Source organism: Crotalus tigris, unplaced genomic scaffold, assembly GCF_016545835.1.
Source record: "Crotalus tigris isolate CLP2741 ecotype Arizona unplaced genomic scaffold, ASM1654583v1 scf7180000024117.2648584, whole genome shotgun sequence".
In the NCBI taxonomy this organism is placed as follows: domain Eukaryota; kingdom Metazoa; phylum Chordata; class Lepidosauria; order Squamata; family Viperidae; genus Crotalus; species Crotalus tigris.
In genome coordinates this window covers 1175577-1201793 of record NW_024100394.1, presented here as the reverse complement: position 1 = coordinate 1201793, position 26217 = coordinate 1175577, and the positions used below count along the sequence as shown (strand labels likewise).

The 26217-nt window shown below is 37.6% G+C and overlaps 1 protein-coding gene and 2 long non-coding RNA genes across 6 annotated transcripts in view; 2 read left to right on the top strand and 1 right to left on the bottom strand.

The window, feature by feature from the left end:
- LOC120298644 overlaps nt 1-2352 on the top strand; it is a 35436-nt gene extending 33084 nt beyond the window's left edge. The window contains exon 2 of the long non-coding RNA XR_005554161.1: nt 988-2352. This is a non-coding gene — a long non-coding RNA (uncharacterized LOC120298644). The remainder of the gene's footprint in view (nt 1-987) is intronic.
- The window catches only part of ARHGEF10 (Rho guanine nucleotide exchange factor 10), a 103828-nt gene that overhangs the window by 8441 nt on the left and 69170 nt on the right, over nt 1-26217 (bottom strand). For all 4 annotated transcript variants that reach the window (XM_039322602.1, XM_039322603.1, XM_039322604.1 and 1 more), the window contains 4 exons: nt 25775-25932; nt 21353-21495; nt 10528-10702; nt 1006-1128 (listed from right to left, as the gene is read on the bottom strand). In XM_039322602.1, the coding sequence (XP_039178536.1) occupies nt 1006-1128; nt 10528-10702; nt 21353-21495; nt 25775-25932 (599 nt within the window). The remainder of the gene's footprint in view (nt 1-1005; nt 1129-10527; nt 10703-21352; nt 21496-25774; nt 25933-26217) is intronic.
- LOC120298645 lies at nt 18508-21512 on the top strand. The gene is made up of 3 exons (XR_005554162.1): nt 18508-20033; nt 21130-21229; nt 21400-21512. It is a non-coding gene; the product is annotated as an uncharacterized LOC120298645 (long non-coding RNA).

Below are 26217 nucleotides of genomic sequence, written 5' to 3'. Positions count from 1 at the left end.
GAGAGGTTTTTCCACGGACTGGAGGGTGCGTGGTTTCGTGTGCTGCCTGCATCCCATGGATGGGGCTTTGCTTGTTTGTGCAGACCGGTTGCTGGCATGCCACGGACTGGTACTGGTCCATGGACCAGGGGTTGGGGACCCCTGTTCTATAAGACATTTGGCAAACAATATCTTTATCTGTTCACCTATGGAGTGTTGAAAACAACTGATCAGTATAATGATATATTTATCAAATACAAACTGTTTTGGGGGAAGCAAGGTAACACCATAGCAATGCATTTGTTTTATAAGGCGTATGCAAATTTTTAAAGAATCCTCAGGAGAGTGAGTATTCCTGGTTACCGAATGCCCTCTATGTATCATGACTAATAGATTGACAATGTGTTTTAATTTTATCACAGGCGTTTAAACACTCCTTGGCCTTTTTATAAAAGAACATTAAATTAGTTGTGCATACATTCATCTCCCATACTAAAGAGATTTTTGCCTTAGGTGTAATAGCTTTGGGTGGGCAGAAGAATGCCAATACAGAGCTGCCCGTCAATAGACCATGTTTGCTACATAGCTGTGGTGAACCTTCAGTGGCTTAGTCTTTTAACAAGAGAATAAAAAAAGAAAGGTAAGAGTTAAAGTTTGCAAATGTCCTTTAAGTTAAAAAAAAGGGGGGGGAGGGAGAAACAAGATGCTAAGATTACAGCAAAATTTCTTTTGCCAACATTTTTGATATGAGCCTTCCTTTACCTCAGGGGTCCCCAACCCCCAGTCCGTGGCATGCCAGCAACTGGTCCACACAAATAAGCAAAGCCCCATCCGTGGGATGCAGGCAGCATACAAAACCATGCACTCTCTGGTCTGTGGAAAAACCTTTCTGCACAGAACTGGTCCTGGTGCCCAAAAGGTTGGGGACCTCTGCTTTATTTGAAAGCGGCACCTTTGATGAATCACTACAATTTTTTGTACTGATAACAGTTTTCTTTTTACTTACAGTGTGAATATTATACTCACCAGTTACTTTGGGGATTCCCTGCAAGCGAGGAACTGGGAGTGCTACTATAATCCCAACATTCGTTCCAACCAGTAGTAGACCATGGCATACTAAGAGGCTAGTCACTGAAACACGCTGCTGTCCTGCAAGATGCAGAGAATATTACATTACTCCCAAACCAGGTTTTTTTTTGCTGTTTACGGTTGCACTGTACAGGCATTATTTAATGAAATCATGTTCTCTTACATATTTAAAAATGTTATTGTGATTTTATCAGTTTTCTAAGCATATAATAAATCATATAAGACAAGGGTCATGTAGCCAAGCAATAACCTATTCATTTATTTCAGTTTCTATCTGCAGTTCTCCTGTGTTTTTGAAACACCCATGAATTCACTGCTGTCAGACACTGTTGCCACTGCCAGCTATTCCTTTGCAGTTATTTTCAATTTATCTTGCAATCCTTTTCCCTTTACAAATTGTGCAGGCCTGCTGTTGAGGGTCAACCCCCCACTCTTCTACTTGGACTTTTTTAAAAAAATACTTAGTATCAACACAAAATAGTGAAGAGTACATTGGCACAGTGTAATGAATCGAGTATGCTAATGTTCAGTATATATTAGCTAACATATGAATCATAGCATGATTCCACCACATTTTTAAAATTATCCCAAGTTGACATGTAGGTAAGTGCCTTCAATTTAACTTACTGGTGAAATTATTAATTTAGGGAACTATACACAAATATCTAGCAGATTATATAATCCATTTATAAATGGTTAACTAGCAATCCTGTATTCATTTACATGGTGGTACTGCATTCCACCAGAATCATTTCTGAACTGATACATAAGATGAGATTTATATCTAAAGGTTATGTCTAGAGGTAATCCAGAAATTTAGCAGATTAATGGAGCAAAAGATATCCATTAAAACAGAATGGCCATTAAATCCAAATGGCTTTTTGTGCATGGATATTTTATATATTTACCCATATTCAAAATGGCATTTTATTCATGTACAAAAATAATACAGGGTACAACCAAATTTTGTCCAGTGCATCCAAAATGTCTACTTTAACTTATACCTGAATTTCAGAATCCTGATAATCTAATATTATTTTAAACATATGTTAACTCTGTTAACTGAAAGACCACTGAGTTATCTTTTAGAAAATTCACAAAAAGGCAGTTTTAAGACAATGGCTATCCCAGTTCCAAGGAGGAATGAATAAAAATCTCACATTGTACAACAAAACTGTATGGATAAAAAGACTTGTGCTTTTAAACAAATCAAATTATTTTTAAACTTTCTTCAAAGATTCTTAAAAAGCATTGGAGCCACATAAAATAAACTATTTTTTTTTTCTTGTTTCTCCTTTACTTACAAATTGAACCTCTTTGAGGTAATTTTGTGGAATTAAAGGGTTTGGTTTTACTCTTAAAAATTTGGGCAGCAATCTGGAAATTCTGGAAACGGCTGATCTGACATATTTAGGTTGCTCAGGGCTGGAGAAAACTAATTCATGACATGAAGTATGAACTAGACATATCATTCTGTGCTTAAAGGAAATCACTGATGACCCTAAGGACTGATGCTGAAATTAACTATCAAATATTCATAAAAAGGAAAGTCGCTTGTTTGGGAAGTGGAATTCCAGAGTGTTCCATCAGAACTGGGCAGAGGGGCCTTGAATGAAACATGAATGATGCCAGAAGGTAAATAAATAGCACCAAATGATCCCAGCTCCAGTATGTAACTCAAAAATCCCACCCTATTTTTATCCATGGAAAAAATCCCTTAGGCAGAAAACTGAGCAGACCTACTGTTTTATTTGCAAGAAAATATAAACTAAAGAGGCATGTAAATATAAATTCAAGACCCTCAAAACTGTACTTTGAAATCAGTGTGTTCCCAATTTATGTATAAATCAGGCAGTGGTGGGATTCAGCCAGTTCGCACCAGTTTGGCAGAACCGGTAGCTAATTTTTTGTTGCCCAGGCCCAGAATGGACTTCCGGAAGTGGCATCCACACAGAGAACCGTTTGTTCACATATTTGAATCCCACCACTGAAACCAAGTATATTCAATTTCCAGACAACCAGTGATATTAAGAAAAGAACAATAATCAAACATGATCTACAAAAATGTCTTCATAATGGTTACCGTATATGGTGTGAATCACTATACTGTGGTCCTTAATTTCAATGTTTAGATGATTTACCATATATTCCGGCGTATAGGGCGACCCGGCATATAAGACGACCCCCTAGTTTAACGTCGGGTCGCAAGACGACGCCGAGTCGCAAGACGATTGACGCCAAGTCGCATGCCTAGAAAGTCATCTTATATGCTGGAAACTACGTTATTTCCGGCGTATAAGATGATCGATGCCGAGTCGCATGCCTAGAAAGTCATCTTATATGCCAGAAACTACTTTATTTCCAGCATATAAGATGACCCCTGAGTTTGGAGGCTGTTTCGACACTCTCAAAAGTCGTCTTATATGCCGGAATATACGGTAATCATTTTTATTTAATTTCAAAAAAACATGTATAAAAAGTAAACAAGCAAGAAAAATGGAAGAAGGAAAGAAAAAAATCAGACAAGAAGCAAGCTTAGACAATTTAAATAAAAAAGGTGAATGAATCTCTTGTTAAATCTGCACATCTGAGAGATTTTAGACATCAGTTCAGTGTAAAATATAAAAGTGTCTACTATTTGTTCTTGTTTTGCACATTTGCAGAACAATGAGACCGGGGAGAGGGATTTTAATCTTCTCTCTCCACAGAGGATATGCACGCATATTGTGTTCATTTTAAATGCATTGCCTATTACAAAAAATACTTCACAGAGCATTTTCACTCCAAAATGATTGAAAATACCTGAATATCCTGTTGTGTAATTCTGATCTGCATTATTTTGGTGACATTAACATCAAGGGGATGAAGGGAGGAAAACTCAAGGCCTGTCCTTATCCCAGGATCTACAAAAATGTCTAACTGGTGGCTCATGCTAGTTAAATAACATTGTTTCCACATGTGAAAACTGCTAACAATTATCCTGCATGCTCACATTTTGAAGGCAGAAGACCAACTTTGGAATAAACAATTCAAAGTGCAATCAAACGGAAATCCCCTGCTTTTAAAGTGATGGAACAGTTGGGAAGCACCTGTTTGAGAACATGAACTTCTGAAACACATAATTAATATAAGATGGCAAATGCATTAGGTTTATTTGTGTGCACTGTTCCAGATTAAGTACAGAAGAGTGGAATGGCAACAGCTTTGTGCTTTTCCAATTGTTTTAATTCTCAGGAGTGGCTGCAAATCAGTTCAGTTTATCAATACTTCCAGTGAATATTTTTGGGATAAATTAATCCTACCTTGATCTCAAATAGATACAATTTGGAATAAAACATTTCAGGGATTACATTGGGTTAAATTTAAATAGTATAACAACCTTTTTAGTATGCATACACCTCCTGTAATGCAAAGTATTTTAATGAGGCAAATAGTGTACAATATTAAAATATTTTTAATATCATGTAAAATTCAACAAAAAAGTAAAATAGAAGCAGATTCTAAACTATAATCATTGGCCATAAATAGTGAGCTAGTCATGACCATTCATTATAGTTTAAAATCTGTACCATAATAAGATGGTTTTGACCCCATAAGTCTGTTAATATAAAGATGGCTTTAGTCCAAAAGTCCAATTGAATTTTTCACATTTCTGAAAAAATAATAATTATGATACTGAACAACTATTTAAAATGAATTCCAAGCTGATCTTGGCTACTGCATTTTCAATAACATAACTCAAGTACTTTATATACTACAAATACACTATGTTCTCAATCATTATAACATAAAACAGAAACAAGATTTATGTAAGATGTTCCAATAAACTGGCAGAGCTCAAATTTGAGCAGAGACTTTCCAAATTCATAGGTCCCTATGCTATATTTATTATAAATATGCTAGTGTAGTTGGAATGAGGAAGATCGTTATTTCAAGGAGTTTAGTGACAAATTTAGTGGTAGGAAGCGTTATGTTTTTCCATTTGCCATCAAGCAATATATGTCATACTACTAGATTAAAAAATCACATAGGTGAGCATGATATGAGTGGGACAAATTAAAAACATCTTTAGATTCAGCAGAATTCTTCAGGACAAATCTTGTTTCTTATGAATTTCACATATAAAAAAGAAAAAAAATGAAATTTAGAATAAAATTCAAGATAGTTTAATTCAAGTTATAACATTTGTATGTAACCTGGACATTATTTTTGTCTTCCGTCCTATATCTGAGGAGGGTACATCAAACTAATAATCTTGTCGTGGCCAGAGTATACATCATAGCATAATGCTATGGAAATCTTCAAAGGGGTGTTTCAGTTTGATGAAGGCTCAAGTAATGCAGGCTTTTGAAGCTGCTCCTTCACAATACATGACCTCTTTGAGCCTGGTGGCTCAGTACTTAGAAGGCAGTATTGCAGGCTAACTCTGGCCACCACCAGGAGTTCGATCTTGACTGGCTCAAGGCTGACTCGGCCTTCCATCCTTCCCAAGTCTGTAAAATGAGGACCCAGATTGCTGGGGGCCAATATGCTGATATTTGTAAACTGCTTAGAGAGAGCTGTAAAGCACTATGAAGCAGTATGTAAGTCTAAATGCTGTTGCTATTGAGTCTAAGAGCAAAGCAAAGTGTATGTTGTGTCTTTAACAAATGTTGCAGGAAATACTACGGTGCATCCTGGAACACCCTCAGTATATGCCTAAAGTCTTCCATGCCAGATAGTTTCAATGCATTCTGCACCTCAGAACATGTACCGATGGGTACCAACATAAAAGCACTTTGGCCAGTCCTAGACTAGAGAATAAAGGCTGAGAAGAGTCTTGTCTTGCAGCACTGGCTGAAGCAGTGCAAAGGTGCTGTGAATTGCTTTGTCCCAGGGAATTACACCGTTTCTTTGTCTGAAGAAGAGAATCCTCCACAACAGTTATCTTTTTATTGAAACGAATCTAGGTTTATTGCAGAGTCATCTCTTTCTCATAGGACTGGACTTAGGATGTTTACAAAACGGAAGTGCTCCCATTGTTCTAATTATTTATTGAGCTTTAAGTTTTTTTCCTCAGCAGCTATAAATATAAATATAGCTGAACAAGCTGGACCACTTGCTAGAACGTTTCCAGGTTATACCTGAAGTGGCTTAAAATATCCAGTCTACTTCTGGATAACAATTTAAGGTGGTGGCTTTGTCCTTTAAAGATTTTCTTGGCAAGGGGCTGGGTTACAGATAGTCCTTGACTTACAACCAGTCGCTTAGTAACCTTTTGAAGTTATGATAGACCTCCCCCCCCCCCCAAAAAAAAACCCTTGCATTCCCATTATGCAATGTCGGCACTCCACTCCAAATTAAAAAGAAATGTATCTGAAACATACAGATTATCAAGGTAAATCTCTCAAGATAAAAGCATTCTTGCATAAGGATCCACATATCATGAGATTATAGTCATATATTTTGGATGCCTGAAATCATTATTTGTGGAACATGCAGGTGTATGTATATTACACTCTTCTGTATTGACAAACTCTGAATGACCATCTCAACGCAACACATAACCAATTAAAATATCAATCAAATCACTTTACCATTGAAAAATTAAAAGTTAAAACATCACAACTGGCTCACACTCCAGATACATAAGCACAGAGAGCACACAGCATTTAAAACATGCCAACATTGGCACCTGTTATGAACTTTTTTGGGATGAGAAATCATTTCAGTAAGTTGACATATGATTATTTACAAGATGAGCAAGTTGTGGGTGTGATTTACAAACTGAAATGTATGTTTTAGATGAATGCACAGTATGTTCCCTTCTTTCATGTTTTCCATAAAAAGTAACAGATAGATAGATTGATTTCATCTTAGGAGCAGGAATGATCTGAAAGTGTATTTTATTTAAAGGTGCTCAAATTGCATGTTATCATTTAAGAATGACTTTTCTTAGCACATCTTTAGATGATGATCCTGCTGTGCCTGTGTAAATTAATGAAATCTGGATTATATTTATGTGTTCCTTGTTTTTAAAATATAAGAGGGTAACTAGTAGCAAGGTGGATGGATTCAGTTACAGTGACAATAAATGCACCATTGGAAGTCTTGAAAGACCAGGTTAGAGGCAGCTTGTCATGGATAAAATCTCTCTACGTGGCCACTAAGAGTCAGCATTAAAGGCATATAAACATTCATAACCAATGATCAAAACTGCCTTTAGCAGATCCTACTATAATGTAATTTTTCCTTATGGTATAACCAATATTAGAATGATGAAAACAAAGCTTAATGGTATAGTGTAGTCCTCATCTTATAAACATTCATTTAGTGACCATTTAGGAATGATGGTGCTGAATGAAGGGTAGTTATGACCGGCCTTTGGAGTTCCAACTACCCCAGAACCCCTGCAGTCACATGATCGCAATCTGGAGGTTTGGCAACTGGCTTGTACTTACAACCGGTTGCAGCACTCTGTGATCATGTGATTGCTGCTTGTGACCTTCCCTTGCTGGCTTCCTCAGAAAGTCAATGAGGTAGCTGGCTTGGAAGGTCACAAGTCAATAGGGAAAGTCTCCCCTACCCATACATCCTCCCTCAGCCTCTCTGGGCTCATGTCATGCTGGCCACTCATGTACCCCTGCATACCCTCCCCAAGCCTTTCCGCACCTCTCTCACACCCTCACACTCTCTTGACCCTCCATGTGCTCCCTTGCTGCACTTCCCTTGCAATTCTGCATATCCTTCCAAACCTTGTCATGCCCCCTCTGCCCCCTAGTGCACTCTCACACACCTTCCTCAAGCCTTACACCTCCCTTACATCTTTGCCACATCTCTCTTGCACATCTCTCTTGACACCAGGGGTGTCAAACTCAATTTCATTGAGGGCCGCATCAGCATTGCGGTTGCCCTCGGGGGGGCTGGGTGGGTATGGCCAGGGTGGGTGCAGCCTACTGGGTGGGCGTGGATGGAGTGGGTGTGGCCTACTGGGTGGGCATGGCCGGCTCTACATCGTTCGCGTCAAGGGTGCCTGTGGGGGCCTGGGCAGGAGTGGGACAGATCTGAGGGTCTCTGGCAGAAGGGGGTGGGACCGGGGCAAGCACCAAGGCATGGTCCATTTCTTCATTCCTCACAAAGGGTAACACCTCCCCAGCAGGGGGCAGGGCCGACACGACAGGGGCTGGTTCCTCGCTGTTTCCAGACAGCCTTGTGGAGCTGAATGCGTTTCAGCATAGATGGTCACCACAAAACTGTATATTGGCTCCCGGCCGGTCTGGGCCAGGGCAGTGGGGGCCGTTCCCTCACTGTTTCCAGGATGGCTTCGCAGGCCACATCCAGCCCCCGGGCCTTGTGTTTGACATGTCTGTCTTACACTCTTCCTAAGCCTTGCTATGCTTCTCTTGCATCCTTGTGCATCCCCTCACACCCTCCCCAAACTTTGTTGTGCCTCTCAAATGCCCTCACATATCCCCATGCATCCTCCTGCACTACCCCAATTCTTGCAACATCTCCCTCCCACCTGGCAGTAGCCAGGTACCTATCTGCCGGCCTGTTTGCAAGCTACCAGAGACTTCCTGCCCGCTTCCCCACTGACTTGGTTGTGGGAAGCTGGAGGGAAGTCGCCTTGCCTTATGATTATAAGGTTTGGTTAACAACGGCAAGCAGGACTACAGGAATTGCCACTGCTGTATTCACACTTTAAAACTACTACATAAATTCCAGTCCCAATTACCATTGTTAAGTCAAGGATTACCTGTAGTTGGTGAGAATTACAGAATTAAGAAACTTAATTCTAAAATTAAGATTTAACTAGAGATTACATATCTAGTTCCAGATGTTTTGGAAGTAAAAAAGAACTTACCATGACTTTTGGAGCCAACTATAGCAATGAAGAATTCATGCAATCTAAACCTTCTTGCCTGCCTGTTCATATATAAGAAGGGACTACAGAAGGGTGTCTTCAGACATAACATTTAAATGCTGAGCAGTTTTTTTTACAATAGCTTTTGTGCCTTCTTCTAATCTAGTGATTTTTAAATAATGGTCCAGAGAATGTATCTACAACTAGCAATGCCTACCTAGCAACAGCTTGCTTTCTGCATGTTCAGTATAGTTACAGAAAGTAGACTTGCTTTTTAATTTTGGAAACAGATGCTTATGGGTATAAGTGTGCTACATTCTACTCTTTAGAAGGAAACCTCTCCATACCAAAGTAGTTTGAACCAGAAAAAAATGAGCAAGTGAAATATATAGCAATACAGTCATGAGTGTTAATGCGTTAAAAAGCACACTCCTTTTATTCTCTTCCTTACTTTCTGCTTTCCAGAAGTCTATTACCTACGGATCAATGCATTTGCTGTTTTGTTTTCAACTTTTTCTAGCTTTTACTATGTCACAAGAACATTTAAACAAATCCCCCTTTTTCTTGTTCCACGTCAAATCAATTTAAGTTACAACTTAATCTTTGTTACTTTGAACAAAAAACTCTATTGCAACTGTTACATGAATTGTGGGTGGGAGTACATTTCAGATAAAATAGAAGCAGCTGAAGCATAATTGTAATGGTGTGTGTGTGTTTATCTCAAGTTCTTCAGCAGGAAAACATAGTTTACATTTCTCTTCTTGTCTTTCTGTGGCAGTAATAGCTAAGATTAGATATTTTCCGAATAGCCATTTTAAAAAAAACATGCAGGAATACCTATCTGTAAACCACACACAGGCAGTTTACCAGCAAAATACTCAATCCTCTTAGCACGGTGACAACAGACTGAAAAATACTCTCCTGAGAATACATAAACAAGTGGCTGATTTATGTGCTTATTGGGTAGCCCCAAAGTTAAGGGCTTTTAAAAATAGCGGAAGAGGAGATAATGTACAGTTAATAAAATTACTAATAGAATTTTAAAGAACTGGCAATAGATAGGTTCTCTAAAAGAGAGCAGATAACTTACATTTAGGTCACACGTGTTCCTAAGCCTGATTGAGGGTGGGATAAACTTTGTAAACATGCAGGTTAACTTTGGAGACTGTCTGGAGGAAACCCCGGCAGTTTTCTTGGAAAGATTTTCAAAGATGATCTGCCCTTGCTTTTTTCTTAGGGCTGAGAAAGAATGACTGAGCAGATTAGAACTCAAAGTCTCTCAGTTTCCAGCCTGATGCCTTAACGACTAAGCCAAACTCTTTCCCTCTGATTTTCTATCTTACTATATTTTTCATCCAGTAGTTTTTCAGAATTACGTTAAGGCTTGTCTTAAGGTTTCCATTCAGATCAATGTTATGAGTAAAAGACAAGTCACATTTGTGAATGATAGCAAACCTGGATTATTAGGTGACTTCCATAAGTTTTGGAATTAAGTGCCAATGGTGGGGCAGCAGGCTGTACAACCTCAGATTTAAACCTTCAGTTTTAACATCATGCCCACAAAGCAAGAGTTGTTCAAACAAACAATCTGGTAATGAATAGATAAAGAATGGTACCTGATAACATATTGTGAGCAAGAGTAGCCACATTAACATCCTGGAGATGTTTAAGGGTTTCAGTGTGGAAAAGACGGAGAGTAGATCCCGATGTGAAGGCAATCCAGATCCCCACTCCTGCAACAGCCATATGAGAGATCACCATCCCTTCCTCTTGATGAGCTTCAAAATGGCACTGGATAATAGACAGAGTCCATTAAAAAAGCATTCAGTAGGAACAGCTATACCAATAACCTATATTTATTTGTTTTCACACAAACAACTGTGGACCTGTTGTGAAGGGCACCATGAATTAAACATTACCTTGCCTTCTAACAAGGCTGAATTGAAAAAAAGAGATGGCCACAAGGACATCCAAATGCTTATCATGCAGTACTTAATACAAAAAGAACAATGATGCAGACATTCAGTTATTCCTCAGAGCCAGAACCATATATAAAACCGGTAGTAGTTCCCTGCTAAAGAAAGGAAATGATAACAATTTTCACTAATGGCATACAGAACATAATATTATAATTGAGATCCAAGCTCCACCAATTTAACAGAATAAAACAGTTGGAAGGGACCTTGGAGTCTTCTAATCTAATCTCCTGCTCAAGCAGGAGACTCTAGACCATTTCAGACAAATGGTTGTCCAATCCCTTCTTTAAAACCTCCAGTGATAAAGGCCCACAACTTCTGGAGGCAAGTCATTCCACTGATTAATTTTTCTAACTGTAAGGAAATTTCTCCTTAGTTCTAGATTGCTTCTCTGCTTGATTAGTTTCCATCCATTGCTTCTTGTCCTGCCTTCAAGTGCTTTGGAGCATAGCTTGACTGCCTCTTCTTTGTGGCAACCCCTGATATATTGGAACACTGCTATCGTGTCACCCCTAGTCCTTCTCTTCATTAAACTAGACGTATCCAATTTACCATGTGTATATGTCAACTTGAACCCGTGGATCAAAGCAATGAATCTGCCATTTTTAAAATGATGATCCTCCTCCCTCCACTATGGAGACTTATGGCTCTTAATATCTCTTTCTCATAGTATTCCAAAGAATACCCCGGCCTTCTGGAAAAGGAAGTTAAGAGGGCAGAAATTGGCAAATGTTGCTTTCCCATTATCTTCTCTTGGCATACAATGAACTTTCCTCACTGATTCAACTCAGAATCTCCTTTCTAGAAGTTTTTATACTTAGACATCATGTCAAAGCAAGTGCAGTAGGATTTGGATGTGGTTCCCCATACGTCTCATAAACAATAACCAGTGGCCACCACAATGAGCATCAATGGAAGGTATAATTAAAACATTTGGTGCGTAGCACGTGGCTAAAAACATAAGGAAAGAGAGGAGAAGGTAGTTAGTAACTGTATATTATCCATGAAGCAATGTGAGTGCAACATTGCATTAAGCCTAATAGCTTCACCATAAAGTTGGGAGGATAAAATAGATTGGGCAGAATAAAATTAGGGCAGAATGAAACTAATTGGCAAAGATAGAAATAAAATACAGTAAATTAAGTGGCTGATTTTCCCCCGATAAATTTAGAGTATAGTATTTTCTCAATTACTAACTCACTGTTGTAAGTGAGTGCATATGAATTATTAACAATGGATCATGTAATGTTTTTAAGAGTCAGATCATAACAAAAAGTAATGTAATAAATAGCAATTAAACTCTAAAACATGCATCCAAAAATGATACTTGTGGGACATCTTACTTTAACTGAACTGCAATCCAGATTTTCTTGTTCCATATTTCTAGCATGATATTCAAATTGTAAATTGGCAGCCAGAATATATGTTGGCATCCAGATCTTACAAAAATATTTTACATATTTTTTTCAGAGTCTTTACTATGAAGGTATGTATTTAAAGTGGTTAAAAGATGTAAAGCAATTTCAATTATGAGTTGGGATAGCTATCCAACTCCCAAACCTTTTCTGCCCCAAAGTCCTTCAGAGACAGCTATCTGCCTCCAAAACATTGCAAAAATTCAGAGCATCTTTAAATATCTCCATTTGCAATGATTGTGGCAATACTGAGAATAAGTCATTCACAAATACTGTTATTCTAAGAGACAGAAATCTTTTTATAAAAATGGAATCAATAAAATCAATAAAAACCCCAAAACAACACTCATGATTTACAGTATCTGTGTAGTTTATGCTTATCTGAAAAAAAATAGTGAACTTCTTATTAAAGGGAATAATCAAATATTCCAGTGAATATTAAAATACACACCATAAAGCTTCCAGTAATTTTCTGAAGAAAAAAATAAAAACAAAACAGCTGTGATTCCTCTGCTTCAAATCTATGGAAACAGATGGTACCACCCAAGTAACAAGACAAGTTGAGTGACAGCCAAGAAAAGCTACATTAATCTTGTCAAATCATTCACATTAATTATTAAACCATTTTTAAAAACCTAAATGATAAAAGGTAATTAATTAACCTGTTTCTTTATTGAACTCCCTATGTCAAAACTATTTAAGGTAAGTAAAAATAAGGTGCATAGGGGGAAAAGGGTGCTGTTAAGGATACATCATTAAAAGTGAGTTATTTCTGGATGAGTGGTTGCTGTGAGAAATTACTATGTGGTAGTGTGCAACATTATTGTGTTCTTCATGACATATTACAGGTTAAGAGAACATTAATATTACATATTAATATTAACATTAATATTAAAACGTTTCAAAGCTTATCGGTCAAGGAGACAAAAGTTTCTTGGGGTCCTCAAAAGATAATGTTTATTCTAAGTTAAAATGCTAAAGAAGCGTTAAAGCACTGGATTAAAGAACTGACTCAAATCAAGGATTTGAGTATTTGTTTTCTTTGGAGAACAATACAGATTCCTGCCAGCCTTATAAACCAATTTATGAAGGCGATGATTTTTCATCTACCAATACAGTTGGTATTAGCAGCCAGGAAACTCACCTGCTTTGAGAAAGATTTCTGACTCTATCCCTTAGATAAGTAATGAAAATTTTAAAGATAATTTAAATATATTTGAGGATCATTTAAATTGTCTGGGGACAAATACCTGCTCATAAAAAAAGCTCTGTGCCAACCAACATGTTGACTTCAGCTAGAATGAAACACACAAACACAAACACACACAGACACACACACACATTTAGCACTTCCACATGTTATTTGTAGTGAAAATAATGTTACAATTGCAATAAGAAGGCAGTGAATAAAACAGGGCATTAGTTATGCAACTACTAACTGACAGGCCATCCCAGCAGCAATAGAAACTGAAGAAAGGGCTGGTTTTAAAAGGGCGTGTTTGTGAGCGAAGAGGAAATTGACCCTTAGGTCATAAAGTTTACCTACAGGTCAGCTTTGTTCATAGACCACCTTCCTTTTGGTCTCACAGCTGTTCAGTCACTTTCCTTTTCCTGTGCTCCACAAGTACACCCTTTTAAAATCAGCCCTTTCTTCTGTTTCTATTGCTGCTGGCATGGCCTGTCATGTTGCACAACTAGCGCCCTGTCTTATTCACTGCCTTCTTATTGCAACTGCGACATTATTTTCACCACGAATAACATATGTGGAAGTGCTGAAGTTCTAAAGAGGAAAGCTAATTGAAGTGTCAACAGTAGTTAAAAAAACTGATAGGAAATAGGAGCCTCGTTACAATAACAAAATGTGGAAGGAAAAATAAAAGGGTTCCTATCTGAATAAATAATACCAATAACAATAATATTTAGTTTAAATGCTTGCAATTTTCATGTTTGCTTTAAACATCAAGGATTTGTAACTTAAAATTTAAGACAACTATCTTAAACTCTGTATCATAAAGCAAAAACATTTTCAGTCTCATATTAAGACGATTTCACATATTATGGTTCATGTATTCACTTTTGCACTGAAAAACTTCAAGCTGAGCGAGGGCAGATGTGTCCACACAAATATTCCCTAATGCCCCTGTAAATGTATGCCTGATGATCTGTACAAGGCATAAAACTTTCCTAACTATAGCAATTGTACAGGCAGAAATTAAGTAGATCCAAGGTTATCTTATAAACAGAGATATAGTAAAGTCATCTGCCTACAGATTCATACAATACACAAACAATATATCTATTAGGAAAAATATTTACAAGAAGGCAGAAAAAAAAATACAGCACAGCAATACCATTCTACCATCAGAGATGTTCCCAAGGCTATGCTTTTTGCAAATCAGCATAGCAGAAGTACAGATGGAAAAAATGTTCCTATTTCTCTATTATCTTGCTACAATTAGTTCTTTTCCTAATAATCCAGTTAAAAACTGGACTATTTTTCTCTCTCTGTCTCTAGGGAGCAACCAACAGTGTAATTTTCTTCTTAACTAGAGGCTCTGAAGTCATCTTTATGATCAGTTCTACAATGTTTATTGATCTTACAGTAGTATGTCATCCACACAAATGTACTTGTATTTTTATGAAGGAGACTAATATGTTGACATTATTTTTTTCTATGGGGGAGATTATTAGCCAAACACTTTAAATTTTTGAGATTTCTAAAAGGATATTTTCTCATCTAACATCTGCAAATTGAAGAACTCGTTGAAAGGATCATGAATCAGTTGTTCCAATTTTTCCTTGTTGCTGCAATCCCTACTGTCACTTTTCATGCTCTGCTGAAAGAAGGGTAAATTTACTACCCAAGTAGTAAAATCAACATTTTATGTGCTTCACATTTCAGCTAAAAGTTTTTTTAGCCTGGCTCTTAGTCATTCCTGAATACATACATACACATTGGAATGAATGACCTCAGGCAATAGCACATACATCCACGCAATGCTCTAGAGGAATCTGTGACCTCTCCTAACCCCAGAGCATGGTGATCCGCTATAATCTAACATAACTCTTTCTAACACAGCTCTTTCATAGTGTGCCTTACACTTCTGTCCTGCAAGAATTAGCCCATTAATTGAATTGAAACTGACAGAAATTACATCACAACACTGAAGAAGCCTAGAGCGAAATTTAAAAAAAAATGAGAAACATTCTGCACAATAATAAACGAATCTATTTTAACTCTTTCATAAATTAATATGACTGTGAAGTCTTTTCATTCATCTTCCAATTCATCATTTTTAACCCATGCAACCTCTCTCGTTCTTTATCAGACACAGAACATCTAGAACCACCCTGTTTCTCATGCAAGGGAAATGTAATCATTTTGCTTGCTGATGTTTGGGTGAGAGTCTCTTTCTCCTCTTGCGCACACAAACAGCCATATACTCCTCCAGTTGTTTCTCTGTCTTTTACACAGACCATGATAAACCATTTATAGTTGTTGCTATGCCCCCAAGACATTTCTCTGCAAAACGAAGCAGCCCTAGAATTAAAGCTAGCTTGGTCCATAATTCCATGCTAAAGTCTTCCCCTTCCTTCAGACTAAAGAGCCTGGTGTTTTTCTTTTCCTCAAGCTCTATGGCAACCTTAAGAGTTCCAGCACACATTTTCATGGCTACAGCCAATTCTTTCATCCCAGTGGCGCCTGAGAGGACCACTTTTTTTTTTTTTTTGATACAACAAGACGTTGCATAGTTTGCATCTTTTGCTTCCCTCCATTTATACACAGCACAAAATCCTTTGTGATTCTCAGCCTAAAGAGCTCTGCCAAGGACTGCAGAAGGCTTTCCCAAGCATAGCACGTTCTGTATAATGGGCCTCATTGTTCACGGAAAGTGAAGGGATTTTACTGTGTTTAAGAAGTGGTCGTGTTTATATATGCTATTAAGGGAAATATGAGAGTATTTTCATTTATCTGGCGTATTTCAGGCTTGTTTTTGGAAAATTTAAATTACAAATTATAATCTTTCATTGTTATAATTATATGTAATTATTGAGGGGGAAATGTATAATTATTGTTAAGAGGGAAAACTAGCAAGCGCATGTGAAGGCTACAACAAGAATGACAGGCAGGAAAGCACAGATAGTGGAACAGGTGCCTTGAATCCAGGACTGTTGCAAACTCTCATTTTGAACAACCCTACTCTGGAAAGAAACATTATAATAAATTGTAAAGATGATTATTATTAATAATAAACTGGCTGTACGGGTCCCAGTGGTTATTGGAACACTGGATGCCCTATCAAAAAACCTTAAGTAGCATTTAGGAAACCTGTGCATTGACAAAATTTCCATTTGCCAGTAACAAAAGGCCATACTGCCTGATCTGCACATATATTATGTTGATACATTACGCCATGCTAGGTTTTTGAGAACTCAGTGCAAATGAAAGCTGGCATCAGCTATGGAACTGGCAGCTGTGATTTCACATTATGTATAATAATACATTTTTATCTATCCATCTATTGCCAAATCAAGCTAGCAAATATACCTAACCCTCCTGCCTCTTTTCCCAACAACAATCCTGTGGGGTGAGGTGGGTTTACAGAGAGGAACGAGCTGAAGTAGCCCAACCAGACTCCTAGTTTCTAGGCCAGCACATTCACCAATACACCAGCACTTATATCCTGCTTTCCTTGCGTAGACCCTTTTAGAAAAAGCATTGCAAACCTGATGCTAACGCATTACCAAGCCTTTTGGATTTACTCTGGGAGATCTTATAGTAGTTACAGAGAAGATAATTTCTCTTGTGGAATAAATAGTGATAGGACACATCCTTGTCCCTTTCCTCTGTTGCCAACATATATATTATCTTGGCATTCTCATGAATGCTGTTTCAGCTCCAGTGGAACTAGAGACTGCCACATGTCTGTGCTAGCTCTGTTTGAGGCAAAGGCTTCAGAAAATTTCCCTTCCAGCCAAGGGTGATGTTTATAAAAGCTGCAATATATTTCAATCATTCCTAAAATGTAACATTATTTCTAGCTAAACACATACCCCGTAACCACTGAAACAAGTAGTATCACTGTGGTTGGCATGAAGCTTAGAACAAAAATATTTTCAAGTGGAGCTGACCTCAGCTTGAATCTGGGATTCCAGGAAGAGTCCAAGCATCAAAACATAAACAGCAAGAAAGGAACAGTGGGTAGGAAGCAACAGCAATGAAATGCAATCTGCCAAACAATTTGTTCTTATGCCTTGAAAATACTGAATATGTGAAAAAGATTCAACTGTGCCTAAGGGCTTTATTTTGTGCTTGCAAGCACAAAGTATTGCCAAATTTAAGCAGCAACATGACTGCAATTATGTTAGAAAGGGGGTGGTGGTGGATAATAATAGGAGGGAGAATGGTGTGAACATCTTGGTGGCTGTCCCACCAATGTGGAATAGTTTAACTTCAGAGTTGAGGATGTATCCCATACTGTCCTTTTTTCCTTTGAAAAATGGCAGATAGTTTCATTTTGCTGCTCCAGTGGGCTGCTTTCTTCCTGATTTTTTTTTCATTTTATATTCCATGTTTTACCCTTTATGAAGATTACAAAACCTAGAGCAGTGGTTCTCAACCTGTGGGTCAGGACCCGATTTGGGGTCGAACGACCATTTCACGGGGGTCACCAAACAACGCAGTCCGCCATTTTTTCCCCCTTTTCCTTAGCTGTGCTATTCCCTTTTATTCTATTGGCTTTTGAAAGCCAATAGAATAGATTCTCTTGAATAGAGTCTAATTCTATTGGCTTTCAAAAGCCAATAGGAATTGTCCAGGCTGTCTCTGCCCTGCTGAGCCCGCCAAAAGTCCCATTCTGCAAACGGTGCTGCAAGTTGTCTGCAGCGAAGGTGAGCTGTCTGGAAGTTTCCACCCCTCCCTGCTGAGCAACTACTAAAAATGTAAGTAAAAGAGGGCCAGGGGTGGGCGGTGGGAGGCCGGCGGGCACAGGGAGGGTTGCAGGCATGCGTGGGGCCCGGTGGGTGCCTTACCTCCCTTGGGCTTGGCCAGCTGGTGGCCCAGCCAGTGGTTGGCCTGCGCCATCTCTGCCACTTGCTAGCTACGCCTCGGCTGGCACAGGGAATGGCACCACGCATGTGCAGCGCTCCCGGGCAGGGAAAGTCCTCGACTTACGACCGGTTGGGTAGTCCTCGACTTACGACCGGTTGGATAGTCCTCGACTTACGACCGGTTGGGGTTGCAGCATTAAAAAGATTGAGAACCACTGACCTAGAGTTTATGGGACTTATTTGTTTTTATTGATTACAAATCACTGGAGCTTGGCAATATGGTAATAAATAAATAAAAGGGCTGTAGAGTTGTGATGAGTATGAGGATCCCAGCTGGCTGCATCACAGAATGGAGAAAGTGCCACTTTGGACAGGATATAAGAAGAGTAACACAGAGAGAAATTGCATCTTTGCTCCATTTTCAGGCTGCATAAATCATGAAGTTTGATCAAATCAAAAGCATATCTACAGTGTCTAACTATTCATCTATCTTGAATTCCCGTTTCTCCTGCTTGTTGGCTACAGCACCTAGGAAGGAAGTCTTTCCAAGACTGCTAATTTTCTCTCTCTCTCTCTCTCTCTCTCTCTCTCTCTCTCTCTGTGTGTGTGTGTGTGTGTGTGTGAGAGAGAGAGAGAGAGAGAGAGAGAGAGAGAGAGAGAGAGAGAGAGAGAGAGAGAGAGAGAGAGAGCATGTTTGATGAGTATTATTTTATTATTCTCCTTCATTGGGAGTATTATTAACATTTCCTGCAACCAGTGCCTTTATCTAAGGTAGGGACCCCTGGGGATTCAAACTGGTCAGGCAGTAGGGAACAATCAGCAGCTTACAGGAAAAAAAATCAGCTGAGGACAGAGTTCGTCAGTCTGTGTTAGCTTGTGCCTTACCCCATTCTCAGCCAGGAAAGCTGAAGTGGTCATACACTTGCAGTCCTACCTTATATATTTTATTTATTTACATACAAATGAAGTCACTGCAGTAATTGAAGATTATGAGTAATCATGGCCCACTGTGGTTTGTTAGATGACTTTTCACTTCCTAGTCCAGGGATGAGAGACTAGCCCAAACACAATCAGTCTTCATGTCTAGGGGAGGACTGGAACCTGAATCTTCTTGCTCCTATTCCAGTCCCTTAATCATTATAGAACAATGATTCTTACCTATACATACGAGTACATACCTCTAAAAAAACAATCTGTGTTTCAGATTGTTCAGCTTATTGTCTTCCGAAAACTTTGTATATCCAAACAGAAATTTAATTCTGTTATACTACAAGTAACACATCTATTACAAACTGCACTTACTACAATAAGTTCTTTAGAGATCCAGTTGGTCTAGTTAGTAGTTAAGGCACCAGGCTAGAAATTGGGAGACTGACCCACTTTAGCCATGAAAGCCAGTTGGGTGACCTTGGGCCAGTCACTCTCTCTCAGCCCAACTCTCCTCACATGGTGGTTATTTTGGGGAAATGGGAAGGTGTGTTGGATAGGTTCACTGCCTTGAGTTATTTGTAATAATAAAGGTGGGATACAAATAAATAATAAAAGCACTCTGATTTCATATTTTTCCTTTCATGTTAGCTCCCACTACCACAGAGCCACTGAAGAGACCAGTTCTGTTATGACCTACTCCAATGGTTGTCCAAGACTGGAGAATTGATAATGAGGAAAAGAAGGATACTAGTGAGTATATATTTTGCAAAAAGAATAAGAAAAAGAAAAGAAAAGAAAATGGTGATGTTTGTATGTTATGCATGTTACTTCATTTTCTATCTAACTTCAAGGCAAGGAAATACTAATAGGACTCCTAAAGGCAAAAAAAAAAAGGGGGGGGGGATGGAATAGCCAAGAACATTCTATAAGAATACAATGCACTAATGCATATCACAGATCATCCCTTCTGAATGATTAAATGCTGCAATTAATATTCAGTGAAATTAAAATCATCCATTACGGACTAATTGTTACAGTTTACTAATTACATCAAAAGCTCATTAAAGAAACCCTTTTTTATTTAAGATGGACAATGTGATGCAAAAAGATGGTCTGCCAAGTTGGAAAAACAACAGACATATCAGAGACAAATATTTAGGAATAAAAAAGGCTGTTTATTAAAAGTAAAAGCTTGGATTTCAGATTATTCATCCACGCTCAGCAGGTGGGAGATACAAATATAACCAATCTACTCCTTTGCACATCTCTAAGATGATATTCCTGTTTTCTCCAAGTTGATATCCTAGGAATTCTGGCAATGATATTCCTGGTATAACTTGAATGGATGGTGGCAAGTCTACTGTAGACAATTAAAAAAGTGAAGAAAGAATACCAAGAAATGGAAAATGTAGACTTGATAGTCTTATATGGTTGATATGGCTGGTTCAAATAAGCATCTAACGTGTTAGTTCATTCATTATTTCGATTGACAGTTTTAAAAAGGGCCAGCAAATGTAAAAAAATAATAATCTGCATTCAGCATAGAAAGTATTAGTTTTCAAAGAATCCAGACATGAGCCACATGATCAAACCATAATGCTAATTATCCCTATACTCATGTTGGACACTGTGGCTCACAGTTAGTACGCTGAGTCTTAGACCTGGGATTCATGAGTCTTAGAACATTAAAGGTCCACAGTTTGAGACCAAGTATCACAAGATGAAATGATCTCCTGTCACTTGCCCCAGCTCCTAGCAGTTGGAAATCATGCCAATGCAATTAGATAAATAGGTACTATGTATAAGCTTATGGGAAGGTAACCACATTTTGTGTTTTGCCGTACAGACGGTGTTGCGGTATAATGTCACACGGGCCACATGACTGACTCTTTGGCTTAAGAAATGGAGATGAGCACTGCTCACTAGAGTTGCTCACAATTAGCAAGGTAAAACCCAAAGAGACTCCTTTACCTTAACTTTATTTTCATGTGCAATAGAATTACATCTCTTATAGGAAATTAAAAGTCACAAAATGAAGTGCTTATATTTGGAAATGGAATTCTTTTTACCTCTATAGCATGAGTTTCCGTATTAATTATAAATATCTGTCCACCAGAAGCAGCCCATATGGTTTCCTCCATCACAAGAAGACCTCTGACAGGAAGAACTCCCAATTTCACTATTTTCTGTGGTTCTGAATTCCAGGTCCCATCTTTTGCAACAAGAAATGAAAGAAATTTAATTGTGTTTTTTTTTAAATCACTTCATTTATATAATAATTACTGTGATATACTTATTAATGATAAAATATCCTTGCCTCAAAATGGATTTTTCCTACCTTTTGTTCTATTCCAAAAACATTTTTGACCAAAGTCTACAGCCAGAGGGTGGGTATTTAAAAGGATCGTATGCTTATGTTTATTTTGGATGTTTTTTTTCCATTGGTTCTGTTTTAAAATGTTTTTATTTTTTAAATTATGGTATAATTTTGAATTGTAAGATGCCCAGAGTCATTGACTGAGATGGGTGGCTACAGACATTGAATGAATGAATGAATGAATGAGTCTTTAAACCCTTACAGAGGTATTGGCCATCCTTGCATGTCAGGGAGAAACCTATACAAGGATATTTTTCAAATATTACAAGAGGAAGTGAACTGGATTGTTAAAAACAAAATCTATTGTCACGTATTAGCATTTTAATTCCAATGCTTCATTTTATAATTGGAAATATTCCACTAATTGCCAACCTTCCTCTAAACATTTGACAGTTCTCTTTGCACAACAGTCACAACACAAAGAGAAAACAGGAGTTCAAAGTTATATAAAGCTAATTCTGGACAGTAACTCAGGATTTGTCATGAATTCCATTTAATTAAATATAATAACCTTCTCTTTGCCCTCCAGCAATGGAGAAGAGTTCTCTTCTGTTTGCTTTAGCTAGTATTCATCTTACTACTCAATAGCTTCCTTATTTTCTCTATTGTGTAGCATCACTGGCATTTCAACAGAGCTGCTAAATTGGCCCTGTGAGCAGAGATTGTTAATTGAGTAGTGCAATGGTACATAAACAATAAGATAAATGATTACATACTGGCTCGTTTTTTTTTATCTCAGCAGAGCAAGACTAAAAATACTTAGCAATAGTTAAAAGGAATTCAGTTTTAACCCTTTTGAAATTAATATTTACTTCAATGATTATTCAGAATTACAGCTATCATCAACAATTGAAGGGATCCATATATAGTAAGAGCAAAACAAAAACTTTTCATGATATTATCATTACTGCAATTCCTTAGGAAAAGACAGAACCTTATTCAGTATTTTAATTCTTCAACTGACATAGGTAGCTGGGTAATAATCAATTGAGTTGTATTTATTTATTATTAAGTCTCTATGCTGGCCATTTCACCAAGGTGACTCTAGGCAGCTTAAAGTCATATAATTAAAATACAATATAAAACCTTAAAAGAATAAATAAAAACCAGACATTTAACATTCAGTTAAAATTCAATTGTATTTGCCTCTTTCACCACTACAGTTCTCTCTGAAATATTAGGCCAGATTTAACTAGATCATTTTACTGAATTCTGAATAGTGAACACTGCCCAGTTCAAGATGCCAATACTAATCTATAAAGCTCTAAAGAACTTGGGATACATGAACCTGCCCCAAACATACAAAATAACATCTAAAAACTAATTATCTCTACCTGGACAAATGAGATTGATGAACTCTAAAAGTGACAGACTTTTTGGCAGAAGTGCTCCGAGTCTACAAGATTTCCAACTGAGATCAAACCAGCCTTCCTCAGAGTTTGTACTCCAGATGACCAAGACTGCATTGTCAAGTTGAAATTCTAATGGTCTTTAAAGTTCTTTTCTGGTCTCATGATGACAAATGCTTTCTTCCTGCCATTTTTAGGGTGTAAGATTGTTACTTTTCTTTTAATTGATACAAAATACCTGAATTTTGTACATTGCCTCGAATGCCATTGGAAGATGATTTATAAATAATGTCACATCAATAAGTGAACTGGAGATATCACTGGAATAAAGATCATGGAATCTCTCCCTCTGAATCAAATATAAGGGCTTTCTGGGCAAGACATTAAAGACTGACCAGATGATTTTCTCTTGCACCATGGAAGCAGCTGAAATATAACACATGAGCTCTCTGAATGTGAGTGTTAAGCAGCATTAGAGGCTGAGAGAAATATATCTGCATTTCATTTTTTTTTTCTGCTGCTGATACACAAAACTGGCAATGCCAGGAATTATTGGCAAACTTGGATGAAAAATATTTTGAACTGCAGAGTTAAGTAGTGCAACTTGGATTCTCCAATATCAACTTGTACCAATTATTACTGGGTCAAATCCTCTGTCCCAACCTTTATTATACATCTGACAAAATAGGTCAGCATTTCATTAAGCTGCTTCTTCAGCAGGATTGGAAAAGCAGCTTGAGACAAAAAAAGATTATAGTTACAAACTGGGAGAAAGAGATTTCTTTTTGCAATCACACAGTAAGAAATAATTTTGTAATTCTGCTTAAATTTGCTGCCAAGGAAATTGGAAGCTTCTTTTTATTTCATTTTAGTTTTTCTTTTCCTCTCTTTTTATTATGACTGTTTCTTTTATGCTATTTTAACTTTTGATTGAGAGCAGCTCAAAAGTGGTTATCAGATAAGCAGCTATATAAATGTTTTAAATAAATAAAAATAGTTTGTGTTAGTTTGTAATGTTCTTTGCAAAACATTTGATAAAAAATATTTTTAAAATGTTACAAACAGAGAGGAAGCAAATGTTTATCTGGGAAGAAAGGAACACAGAGACCACTGTATGTGCTTTCTTTAAGACTTAAAAAGAGCCACAATCACAGCAACCCTAAAGGACATTGCAAACTCTGCTGAACACAGAGCTGCATTAAAGAGAGTCCATCTCTATGTAGTGGATGTGCTTTCATCTCTCTTCTTAATATACACCCAGCTATTTGTGACATAAAAAAAGAAGTTTTAAATATATGTTGCTGATAACTGGCTCTGCATTATTTGCAAAAAATATACCATCCTACTATTAAGAATACTGAGAAGTTCAACATTCACAATAAAATTAACAGAATTGAATCAAGTACTTGGAAATCTATGTCCTGTCTAAGATGACAATGTACCAGGCAGGTGTTTCACTATTTGTAATCTTTACTATTTGTAATCTGCATAAAGAAACAAGAACTGCACATGTGTTTGTAAGATGCAGAGGCTGAGAGAGTCAAAATTTAACCCTTTCTCCCTAAACAACCAAGATATTTCATAATTTTAAACCTCACACTATTATTGCAATAGAAGACAATATTTGTAGCTCGTGGTTGAATTGTAGAATTCTTGGTGCTCTCTGGTGTGGTTGTTTGCTTTGCAGACATTTGATTACCCAAGTTGGATTCACACTGATGAAGTTAGCTAATTGGGTAATGAAATGCCTGAAAGCAATTAACCACACTCATAGGGCACCAAGGAACTCCACTGATCATTATTTTAATTTAAATGTATTAAAAGTTAGCGAAGAGGAGTAAATGAGGAGCCTCGTTTTTAACAAGTATATACTAGACCAGGGATCCCCAACCCCTGGGCCACGGCCCACTAACGGGCAGTGTAAACGATGGGTGAGCATGCACAATGCGCGTGCAGCTCCACTTGCACTAGCGATGGGCACTCATACTTGAAGTTCCATTTCTGCAAGTAGTGGGCGGGCACAAGTTCATGCGCATGCTTGCCACTCACACAGAACCATCCTCTCTTCCCCCTCTGCCAAACCAGAAAGGTTGGGGACTGTTGTACTAGACCACTTTGAGGAAATCAATACATGGAACAGGACAAACTATGGCTTAAACATTTAAATGTACGTTGTTTTTCAATTAATACTACAATAAATACTGTAAAGATAGTGTGTGCAGGCATGCACAAGATATAGCCTTAAAGGCATTTTATGTTATATCTTAAAACATATATTCATGCCACCTCTTAGAAAGATTTGGAATTAATTCCTTATGAACTAAACATGCAGTATCTTCCCCATCCTACTGCTCTTCAGCTGTGACAAGGCTGCAGTTCCTCTAATTTTCAGGAGGAGTAAAAGACTTACAAGAAATAGGCCAGCACACCCGAATTCTCCTCAATTAGAAAAGACCCTTGGAACTGAAAAACTGCAATTAGGAATGACAATATATGTAGCTGGCCCAGGAATCTGTTTCTAATGTAAGAGTTCCTATTTCCAATCTGCATGGAAAAATTGAAACACGTATTGCTTATGAAATTACAGACTAAGCAGATTTTTCAAACCTATATATGGAATTTCTGATGACCACTGATGCCAACAGCAATGAAAATGTGAATATGAAGCTAGGAGGAAAAAAAAAAAAGAACCACAGTAATGGAATCTGTGTCTATAAACACTGCAACTATGAAACCCTTCTGGATATCCCATAACATTCTTATACCTTCCAATTTGGAGTAGATTGCAATATTTCCATTGACTAGGCCAGCAAATAAATGGTGAGTCTTGTATGCTAAGCTCATCACAGTAGACTTCTCGGGAGCAAAGAAGTGTTGTAGACGGACTTTCTTGGATCCTTGACTACTTTTGTAAACCGAAATGCTGTTTAAGAAGAACAGGAAATATATTAAAAATCATGATATAAAAATAATAAAGGAAAACGGATTCAGCATTACATTCAAGAATTTCTTCCTTTCTATGCTTTTTTACACTTTGTTTTTTGTAACATCTAATGCAGGGCTGTGTGTGTGTGTGTGTGTGTGTGTGTGTGTGTGTGTACACAGACACACAGACACATAGCCATATACAGTACATGTGACAGCATTGATGTTCTGCATGGCCAAAATTCATGGTATGTATTGTTCGTATTAGATGAAACAAAACAAA